General features: G+C 34.8%; 1 protein-coding gene across 1 annotated transcript in view; it reads right to left on the reverse strand.

The window, feature by feature from the left end:
- The window catches only part of HCN1 (hyperpolarization activated cyclic nucleotide gated potassium channel 1), a 442,779-nt gene that overhangs the window by 119,516 nt on the left and 311,157 nt on the right, over positions 1-12,106 (reverse strand). The window contains exon 4 of the mRNA XM_065905565.1: positions 7,201-7,419. Within this exon, the coding sequence (XP_065761637.1) occupies positions 7,201-7,419 (219 nt within the window). The remainder of the gene's footprint in view (positions 1-7,200; positions 7,420-12,106) is intronic.

The following is a 12,106-nucleotide window of genomic DNA, read 5'->3' on the forward strand; positions in this document are numbered from 1 at the left end:
ACATATAAGGGACACAAATACAATACATCAAAATACTTGAAACACTGTCATACTGAGTGAAGTAAGCCAGAGAAAAACAAACATAATATGATACCCTTGACATGTGGAATATAAAAAGCAAATGAGCTAATCTACAGAACAGAAATAAAGTTACAGATGTAGAAATCAAATGTATGGTCTCTGGGGGTAAGGGGGAGAGGGAGGAATAAATTGGGAGATTGGGATGGACCCATACACATTACTATACATAAAGAAATAACTAATAAGGACCTACTGTATAGAACAGGGAACTCTACTCAAAACTCTGTAGTGGCCTATAAGGGAAAAGAATTTTAAAAAGAGTTGATATATACATATGTATAACAGATTCACTTTGCTGTACATCTGAAACGAACATAGCACTGTAAATTAATTATACCCTAGTAATTTTTTTAAATTAAAAAAAAAAACTTAAAGGAGGACATTCAAATGAAAATTCATACATTTCTAAAAGATAATATCCATACATCAATCAATAAAAGAAAATAGTAGAAAATGCAACTCTACTTTACAGCCATTACAAGAAACTGTCAGATACCCTGCCAATAGTAAATGTTCACTGCAAAGAACTAAATGAAGGATTGGTGAGAACAAATCTTTAGCAATTTTACAGTCCTTATTTACAACAAAGATGCAGGAAATTTCAGCACTTAATATGGAGTTTCATACAGAAATTATCCCTGAATGAAAGAGGTACCAGTGAGATATATTAAAATACAAAGATTGAAAATCAGTGGTAAAATAAAAATTTACAACTGGCAAAATTCTATTTTTCTCCTTGGTTAAATTAATAACTTCAAACTCTTTTTCTCATTGATTTTGTTCAGTCACTAAATGATGCCCCCATGGACTGTAGCACATCAGGCTTCACTGTCCTTTACTACCTCCAGATATTGCTCATACTAATGTTCGTTGAGTGGATAATGCCATCCAACCATCTCATCCTCTGTCGCCCCCATTTCCTCCTGCCCTCAATCTTTCTCAGCATCAATGTCTTTTCCAATGAGCTGGCTCTTCACATGAGATAGCCAAAGTATTGGAGCTTCAACTTTAGCATCAGTCCTTCCAATGAATATTCAGGGTTGATCTCCTTTAGGATTGACTGGTTTGATGTCCTTGCAGTCCAAGGGTCTCTCAAGAGTCTTCTCCAGCACCATAGTTCAAAAGCATCAATTCCTTAGTGATCAGCCTTCTTTATAGTCCAACTCTCATATCTATACATGGAAAAACCATGGTTTTGATGATACATACCTTTGTCAGCAAAGTGATGTCTATACTTTTGAATATATTGTCTGGGTCTGTCATATCTTTCCTTCCATGGAGCAAGTATTGTTTAATTTCATGGCCTCAGTCACCGCCTGCAGTGATTTTGGAGCCCAAGAAAATAAAATTTGTCATTGCTTCTATTTTTTCCCCTTCTATTCGCCATGAAGGTATAAGACTAGATGTCATAATCTTAAGTTTTTTGAAAGTTGAGCTTTAAGCCAGGTTTTTCACTCTCCTCTTTCACCCTCATCAAGAGGTTCTTTAGTTCCTTTTTGCTTTCTGACACTAGAATGGTATCATCTGCATGTCTGAGGTTGTTGATATTTCTCCCAGCAATCTTGACTCCAGCTTGTGATTCATCTAGCTTGGAATTTTGCATAATGTAATCTGCATATAAGTTAAATAAATAGGATGACATAATTTTGAACCACTCTTTTGTTCCATGTCCAGTTCTAACTGTTGCTTCTTGACCTGCATACAGGTTTCTCAGGAGATAAAGTGGTTTGGTATTCCCATCTCTTTGAGAATTTTCCAGTTTGTTGTGATCCACAAAGTCAAAGTCTTTAGTGTAGTCAGTGAAGCAGGCGTAGATGCTTTTTGGGAATTCCTTTGCTTTCTCTATGATCCAACAAATGTTGGCAATTTGATCTCTGGTTCCTCTGCTGTTTCTAAATTCAGCCTGGACATCTGGAAATTTTCGGTTCACATACTCATGAAGCCTAGCTTGAAGGATTTTGAGCATTAGTTTGCTAGCATGTGAAATGAGTGCAACTGTACGGTAGTTTGAATATTCTTTGGCTCTGACCTATCTTTAAAACAGTACTTATAGTTAATGTAAAAATATTTCTCCCAGTTGAACATGTAAAGTATTATTTGCCAGAGCCCAATTTGTTAGCAGCAGAAGTGGCAACATGAAGCTAACCCAAGGGCTGTGGCACTGTTAGTTTTCTATAAGAAAATCTCACAAATATTCCCAGTCCGAGGACTGTCCTGGCCTGAGAATGTTTGGCAGTACTACCACTTTAACATATCTGAGTACAATAAATTCAGCTCCTGGGAAGCAAAAGTATATAGAATAGCTGAATTTGAGACTTTTCCAACTAATTAAGGAACCATGTGGGAGTTCTGTTCATAGCATTCTCTTTTGTAGTGGAAGAAGACATTCATTTACTAATAATGAAGAAAATCATATGAAACATTTTGCCGATACACACACATTTTAGAACTACCTCTTCCCACTAAGAATGCTTCCAATGAAAATGAGGGCATCCGTCAGTTTTCCTTTAAATACTGGGTCAGTTTGATTTTCCAAGTTCAAGATAATTACAATTTCAAAGACCTTTTGTTCTTCTGAATACAAATACTATCACAAGTCTACACAATGAGTAAATCAAATTAGAAGCTCAACTGACTAATTTATTGACATAATGAAGATGGGGTGCAAAATAAGAGGCAACTTTTCTTCTTTTTAATGGAATAATAGTATTATTTATAAACCATCATGGCCAATGGTCATACTCCAATTTTTTTTCCCTTTGATCTGCCATTACTCTAGTCATAGAATGCTTTTTCAAAATTGAAGACTCAGAATCACATGACAGTCCTGACACTCTCTCCCATCCTTCTTTCTGAAACAAAGGGTTTCATCATGGCTTAAAGCAGAGCACCCTCCTGATCAACCCAGGAATCAAGAAATGGCTTCAACCCCAAAGAAAGATATTTTGATAATGTATCTTTTACTTATAGGAAATCAATCTCAGAATTCCAGAAGGGAAAGCATATTGAAAATTTAGTTTCCAAAACATGACCTGTGTGTAAGCCAAATGCATACATACATACATAAGTATTTGCTGTAACAGCTGAAGCAATATGTTTACATACACATAAATAAACAACAGATCAACATTTCGAAAAAGATGCTCTCATGTATATTCAAGTGACAGAATTCAAAAATTTCGAAGGATAAACTCTTATTCCCATTTATTTGCTAGAAAACAGAGTTGGACAACTATAAATATTCTTAATGCTTACTGTTCCCTCTGAGCATTGCAGCACTGAGGTTTCTGTTTATGGGGGAGGAAATACACAATAACAAAGACACAGATCTTCCTATCAGGGTATTATATTCCTCTGGAACAGATAGAATATACACAATAAACAGATTATTATAGGTTAGGATAATCAGGGAAGGTGTCACAGTCTTACAAAGGGAAGGGTAAAACCTGTGTAAACAGGAAAAGGGGTCAAAGTATGTCAGGAGGAGGATGAAAGGCATGGGGGCAGATCAGAATAATTTGGTTTGTTGTGAGAACAATAATTTTCTGTTTGGAAGAGAGATTTGGCTATGAGATCCATGAGTTTAAAAGTTGGTTTGGCACCATTCTTTTTCCAACAAATTATTTTTTAAGGGTATATTACCCATAATCAGTTCATTTTAAATGACCTGAAATTTGCTTTACTATAAATGGGATTTGATTAGTTCAAAAATGAGAGCAGGTCTTAGTGCCCAGTATTTTATCTTTGTTCATAACATTACCCTATACAAATCTGGAAGACTAGATTGATTAAAAATATTTCTAAGGAATAAGAAGCTTATGTGACAGTCCTGATTATAGTCTTTCATTACAAGAAAAAAATAGAATCTATGGATTATTCATTAAAACAAACAAACAAAAAACACTTTCCTGAACTGACTAGGTTTAGAATATAATATTTTTGATATGATTACATAAAATTGTACAACTGCATGATTTCATTCAGGATTATATATGTTGCCTGCATGGTTGAGAGCCTACTTATGTTAAATATACCTTCTTATCCAAAGGGATCATAAACATTTGCTGACATGATAAAATTTTGTCCATTTGGGTAAATTTAGAATGTTAAGTTTCTTATCATTATTAAAGTAAGAATCAGTAGTTTTTACAATTTTAGGCAACATACACAATATCTGAAGCCCAGAGCAGCACTGGCTTACTGCCTCGTGTTCTATCATTAAATGAATGATTTAGACAAGTCATTCATTGCTGAACCTGCCTTAGATTAATATACACTTTGCTTCTTGGATTCAGAAGCTATTCAGTACATAAAGTTATTTCAATTTGATAATTTCCTCATACAATTAAATACTTGCCATGTTCAAATTTCCACTAAAAATGAATCATGTACGTCAGGTACACCAAGGTGAGTTGAAAATTCCTTATTCTACATTCATAATGTGCTTTGTATTAAAATTCTTGCTTATTCCAAAGAAAAACTGCACACCTAAACACTGCTTTTACTAGAATTATTTGACAGGAAAGAGAGTGACAAGTTTAGAAATAATAGTAGGCTTCCCAGGGGTGCTGAAGTATAAGAACTGAGACACAACAGTATAAAGATACAGAGTGATCTAAAGCAATTTCATTCAAAAAGACGAGATGAACTGTGGATATATCTAGAAAAGGTAGTAACCACCCAAGGTCAACTTAAGAAAATGGAAAGCTCACTGTGAGGAGTATGTCTAGATAGGCATTTCCCAAGTGTTCATTAATCACTTAAAATACAAGGGAGTTTGGCATAGAGGGCAGACAAAATGTTAAATGTTCAGAGCACACACATTAATAGCAAAAATCTTTTCAGTTCACTGTTTCAATTAAGATGTACAAACTTATTTGACCAGGAAACAATTAAATAGGTAATTCAACAATGAGCCAGCTCTGTGACAAGCTAGAGGTATGGGATAGGGTGGGAGGTGAGAGGGAGGCTCAAGAGGGAGGAGACATGTATATTTATGGGCTGATCCATGGTGATGTGTGACAGGAACCAACACAATATTGTAACTATCCTTCAATTAAAAATAAATAAATTAAAAAACAAAACATATATACTCATATATATGTGTGTGTATTTTTATGATTTATTTATGTCATCTGTGGAAGAAGTTTTGAGAAGAGCTGAGATTTTAAAATAAACAGTCTAAAAATCTGCTAGATTAGGATTTATTCTTCCTTCCTCATGTTTACTGAGCTGCGAACCCGAGATATCAGAATGCTGGTTATGTAAGAGGCTCTCTCCTACACAGGTTTACAATTGTAAGTGGGGATCCAACGATGAAGACTTCTGAAGGTGTCAATCTCATTGAAGGTCTACAGAGGTCAGAGAGTAGAAAAAGAACTTTCCTAACAACAATAGTGAGTAGACTTCTTTGAAGGGAATGACTGCTCTTCTGTGAGTACCTTCGCCAGCCTGCTTTGGGATAGGCCTGTGGGAGGACTACCTTCTAACCCTTGACCTTTCAGAGGGACGTCAAGAAAATCACTTGGGGATCTTTGAAACGAGTTCACATAGTTAAGAGACATGAGTCTGGAGTTCAGTTCACATCTGAGAACATGCAAATAGCCTGAGGACACTGAGGTGTGACTCTGCCAAGAAACTGAAGAAGGCGAGACACGAGCCCTTCGTTGCTTTGGTGGAGGAGGCAGTAGTGCTGAGAGAGGGGCTAAGAGATGGATGCCTGGGGCTTCTCTGTGGACCAGATCTGAGTGATACAGCAGGGCTAGCCTGACATCTTGGGTCTCATCCAAGAGCGCCTTCTGGCAGAGCACAGAGCTCTCAGCAGAAAGAGGCTGGTGATGACTGCCAGGTTCTCAGGGCCTCTTTTAGGGAGATGCAGGAGAGGGACTCAATGCCGCTCACCTAAATGACTAGCTGTTTCTGACTAAATTGTTTCAAATGTCAGAAAGTAACAAAAACTTATTCCAGTATCCTTTATCCTCTACCAAACTCTGGTAAAATCAAGAATTCGATGATGAATTATGGCAAACATAAAGTGTTGAAAACTTTTGTAAATAAAGTCACAAATGAAATTATCTTTGGCTGTTTGGTGAAGAATTTATGAGTCTAAGCTGTTATTACTCATCAGGAGACATATTCTAGAACTGTTTGAACCACTACTTTCAGATACATTTTTTAGCAAGGTGCATATATATTATATATTCTGTTATGTTCAACAGAGCTCCCACACTAGAAATTCTTCCTTCAATTATAAAACATTCTTATCTGTAGGAAAGTTATTGATGTTTGTGAAGAATATAAGTACTGTCTGATTATCCAAGGTATGAAGTTAGTCACTCAGTCGTGTCCGACTCTTTGTGACCCCATAGACCGTAGCCCTCCAGGCTCCTCTGTCCATGGAATTCTCCAGGCAAGAACTCTGGAGTGGGTCGCCATTTCCTTCTCCAGGATAGTACCAACCAAATAATTCAGCATATTAAAACAAAATCCAATGAACAAATCAGTGCACAAATCTACTTTCTCTCTTTTGAGAAAAGTTTAGCACAGCAATCATTTCAATTAACACATTGTGCGTAAGAATGCATGATAGCAGCTGTTAGTAGGCATTTTAAAGACTGGAGGGCGTGTGGTGACTTATTTAGATATTAAGGGCAACATATGTTCAGTTATGCATATGGACAATATAAATTATGATTGCAACATGCAGAGAGGCCAAGAGAGATGTGCAACGGCCATCTCTCTGCATTTAATCAGCTCACATTTTTCTAACATGTACAAGAGAAGTCTTTATATTATCTTAACTGTTTAAAAATTATAGACCACAAACCATGACATCACCTCAAATCAGCTTCATACATTTGAAACATGGAATTATTTTTTTGTGAATGAAAATTCAGATTTTCTTTTAAAGAAAATATAGTATTTAAGAGAGAAACTGGAAACAAAAGCTATGAGGACCATCTTGAAGAAACTTCAAAATATGGAAACAGATTGTGGTTTCCTCCTTTGAACATTTTAGCTCATTATAGTTTCGATACAGGGCATAGTTTATTTATCTGAATACTATTAATTAAATTGACAAACCAGCTGGTTGAATATATTAGAGATGAGACTAATTACCTTCTCTTGATATTGCCGCCTTGAGGAATCCAAAGACTGGATGAGAGCCGTGGCGTGGCCGACAAACATGGCGTAGCACGTGGCCCCGACGATCATGCTCAGCATGGTGATCCACAGGTCAGACATGCTCACTGGGGCCTGGGCCCCGTAGCCGATGCACAGCATGTGACTCATCGCTTTGAAGAGTGCGTAGGAATACTGCTTTCCCCAAGAATCGTTCTGCAGCAGAAAAGAAGAGGGAAATAGAGTGAACCATTAGGATAGCAGAAGAAAAATGAGTATGACCGATACACAGAAGCATTATAACATTCTTGTAATAGAGCATTTACACAGATACTTTGCCCCAATAGTTAATCAAAAGACCTGTTGTTTTTTAAAACTTGCTAAATATAATGAAATAGAAATAGTCTACAGTTAAAATATGCAATCCTAGTCAGTTTTGTATGTTTTTAAAACTAAAAATTCCTTTTGGGACAGTGGTGTGAGTGAATGTTGATAAGCTCATTTTAAAATTTCCAGGAAATCTATGTCATTCTCTAGTAATATATTAATATTTGCAAATTGAGAAATGCTGCTGATTGATATGAAGCACATAGACCTAAGTATAAGAATTTTTATCAAAGCTATGATATTAAAATTTTGAAAGTCCAAATGATATATTTGTATAGACCTCAATGAATGCCTCAATACCTTAAATGAAAAATTAACATAATTTGGAAATACAGATCTGATAAGTGAAAAAACTTCCTTGAAGCCTTTTCTGAGTAATGTATATTGAAATTCAAATGTCAAAGTTGATGATGGATGAATCTTACTGGCTTTCTGTAGAATAATAAAATAAAATAAGCAAAATAATATCTTGGAGGACACTGAAAATAAAACAACGCTGACTTCTGAGATTAGTTATTAGATGCAATTTTTGATGTCATTTCAAAACTCTATCTTAAGCTCAATTCTACAAAAATAAGCTGTTCAATATATCTTATATATTGCCTGATAAAACTTAAAGAAATTTTTGATCAATGTATCAAACTGCCTAGTCCAGGATTTACCTTGTTTATGAGAATCAGGGTAAAATAAAAATTTGAAGCCTTTTAGTTTAAAATGTAGGGGGGAAAAGTATTATTGAAGATAATATATAAAGAATTTTCCTTAAAATATTTTATTCATTATAAAACTTGGGATAATAGTGCTACTTGAAAAAAAAATAGTGCTACTTGAGTAACAACATAAACTTATACATTTCAAAAAGTGAAATTCTGGTATCATAATTATATATAATACAAGTAATATGATACTATTGTGGTATCTTTAATGATCATACAATTTTTATGGCTTAGCTTTCTGAAAAATTCATTCCTTAGGTCATCAAAATTTATATGATTAATAATTTCATCTTCAGTGATAAAACTGAAAATTATATCAGCTCCTTTTGGCTAATGCAAGATCACAAATAATTTCTGATACATTTTTAATTTGGGGGAAGATCTTTCTGTTGATGCAACCTTTGCTGGAACTGGAGTATTTTATAGCCTGGGGACAACATTAGGATGAATGTTTGATAAATTATTTTAATATATAAATTTTAGTACATCTGGAGCTGATGATTCTCATGGAATAATTTCTAATAAATGATTTAACTCTTCATAAAATTATAGTCATGAAACTGTGCCTTATTTTTAAATTACAGTTTTTAAGATAACCGTAAATGAACATGGACATTGTAAGAAATAATAGAGAACTATCTCATGTACAATTCATCAGTTTTTCTTAAAGGTGAAATCTTGCAAACTATAGAGCAATGTTACAACAACAAACGACATGAATATAATCCACTGATCTCATTCATATTTCACTAAATGTGTACTCATTTGTATACACAAATTAGTTTTATTCAGTTTTATTACATGTATCGGTTCCTATATTCATCAACGCTGTCAAGATACAGAACAATTCTATCACAACAAAAAACCATTACACTGCTTTTCTATTGAACTTAATGTCAAATGTAAATGTATGCAATGGTATTTTAATGTTTCCTCTGACACTTCCTGTAGCTTTTAATTAAAGAAGGATCAATGCAAGAAGCCAAAAATAGTTTCATGATTCGTATATAACCCATAATACTTGATTATGTTTTATCTTCCTGTATTTTCAATTACAAGGAAAATTTAATTTAAAAATTGTCTTCCTTGTTAATAACTGGCTCATTTAAAACTTCGTATGAAAATAGTGTTATTTTCCACTATAAGTGATGATCTTTAAATTTCTTATTGCTAGGCGGGTGCATATTTGCATTGCAATGTTGCAGGAGTTGTCAAATCTGGGCATTTTAAAATCAAGAATTCTAATAACTCCCTGATAACTTTTATTGAAATGGCTATATGAATTCCTTTGTCATATAATAATTTATTGACAAAGTTTACTGTTTGAGCTCCACAGGGTCTGTCTTGGAACTTAGATTTAATATTTGTGTAGATATTTTGGGGATGGGTTCCTGGGGCTGATAGGGGAGTCTCACCATGGTCCTCCCCTGGCTGGCAGGGGAAGTCCTCTGTGTGTCTCTGTGGCCCAGGGTCTCACCACTGCTGCTTCTGTTGCTGCCCTTGCCACTGCTAACCTGGACCCAGTTCAGGCCTGTCCGCACCGGGGACACACAGCATCCAAGACTGCTGAGGCGTGCATATCTGTGCCTTGCTGCCAGGCCAAATGCTTGGCTTCGGTACTTCCTGCTGTGCCTGTAGGCTTGACCTGTGTATGCACGGCTGCCACCTTGCAGCTCCAATGCTCATATTCATGGCTCCACGTCCCAGTGCACTTTGCTTATGAACATAAATTCAAAGATAACGCTATTGTGAATTTCAGGATGGCTGCAGCAGAACACAAATCCAAGTGCGGAGTCCTTCCTAAAGTAGTTCCTTTTACAACTGCCAGATCATAAACTGCATACACATACAGTGTCTGTCAAATTAACTTGAGTCTGTCAAATTAACTCAAATTACCATGAATTTTAAAATAATGTATTAATATTACAGATATGTTGTTCATTGTTTTAATAGGGCTTTCTACAATTAAGTTTATAGATTAAAACAGAACATGATAAGTTTGAAAAACCCAGCCTCATAAACTTTGGAACTGCTTGAGTCTGCAGACAAATAAAATATAACCAGTCTCATTTAGTTGAAAGAGTTAAAGTTCTTAAAGTGAAAGTCATTTTATTTTTCAATATAATAGATCATGTTGCCATATTAAGCTACCCCTAGTCTCTGTCAGTATAAAATGAAATTCAATTTTAAAGAAAGAAAATTATTTATGATATTATACATGGCAAATTGTGTAATGAACTCATGCAAAAGTTTGCATTTTGGGGAATGAACAGAGCTCATACTCTCAGGAATACACCAAGGGTTCCCCAAATTCTAGATGCTTTATGAACAAGAAATGGAATATTTAATTAACAGAGCAATGTGCTCTATAAAAATCTTGAATGTACCTATTATTTAAAATGATACTTAAATTCTTGAAATTTGTTTTTTTTTCTGAATCAATTAACTTTTATCATAAATTTGTGCTCCAGAAAATTCTCTGTGACTCAGACATCATCAGACCTGACTGCACAAGCTTTGCAGAAAGTCTATGAGAATTAGAACCACATATTTAAGAATCTGACCAGATTCAAGGGTGTCTGAGCTGGAAGGGGCCATAAGAGCATCCATTTCATTTTCCACATTTTCCTGATGAGGACCTCAGGCCTGCAGAGAGGGAGAACTTATAACTGTGATAAATTGTTATAATTTTTTTAAGTGTTTAAAGATGTGGTCATTATTTATAGAGCAACTCTAAAAATTATGCCAACATAACCTTCTTAATAGACAGAGCACGAAGTATAAAATATCAGTGTTAAAATTTTCCTAAGGGTCCCCTGGTTCAGATTGCTTATTTTACTGATGAGGAAACTAGGGATATACTTTATTCTGTCTACTGCCAAGTCATAGCCTGTAGGTGAGTGTATCTAAGCAAGATTTGAGGTAGGAGACTGGTAAATGATAGTACAGCAGTCTTGAGTACTTTTTTCCAGAACAGTGTTGATAAACTGCTGCTCAAATATATTTCCTTTCCTTCCTTGACTGCCTGGTTTTATTTGTTGTAATTTTTTTTTTATGGAAAAAAAAATTCTTGAATTTTTACTCAGTTTCATACTGATAATACTAAAACTGGATACATTACAAACCAAACTATAAAATAAACAAAGGTCTTTTATCCTGTGATCCATTCAAAGAATGGATAGAAAGAAAACAAGCCTGACTAGTTTCTTTCTGGATTTAAATCTCTTTGGAGCTCCTAGAGAACTGTAGGTATTCACCTGTCATGGTGACTTCTACCCTGTATATGATGATCATTTATGCATTATATTTTCTCATAGAGTCTAAATAGCATAATTCAGTAGAGATACTCAACATTTTTTATTACTGTCAAAAGGAGTGAATAAATAAATTTTGACTATAATTAGTTAAAACTAACACAAAAATTTCTTCCTTTATGTTGTTTAGGCATCTTGAAGTAATTAAATATAGTGGAAATAATTAAAAAGTTTAAAAAGGTGTCCAATGGTGGTTGCACTTTCTGTTCATGTTGTTGGTTTTTTAGGAGAAGCAGCATGAGGAACTGGAGAGTAAAGTTTAAACCAATTTCTCTAAGTAATGCAACTAGAGAGCTGTCAAACTATTTTATATAAGAATGTGTGCTGTGTTCATTTTCAGTTATCTCCTAAGGAACACACAACATACATACAGACTCTCTCTTAAATGAGTTGAAATAAATGTCTATTATATATGCTTCATGATTCCTTTGAATCATGGAAAACTTTTCAACTCTTGTTTTATCCATCCCTTTCTCCTCTTCTCTC

Source organism: Muntiacus reevesi, chromosome 14 (genome assembly GCF_963930625.1).
Source record: "Muntiacus reevesi chromosome 14, mMunRee1.1, whole genome shotgun sequence".
Taxonomy (NCBI): Eukaryota; Metazoa; Chordata; class Mammalia; order Artiodactyla; family Cervidae; genus Muntiacus; species Muntiacus reevesi.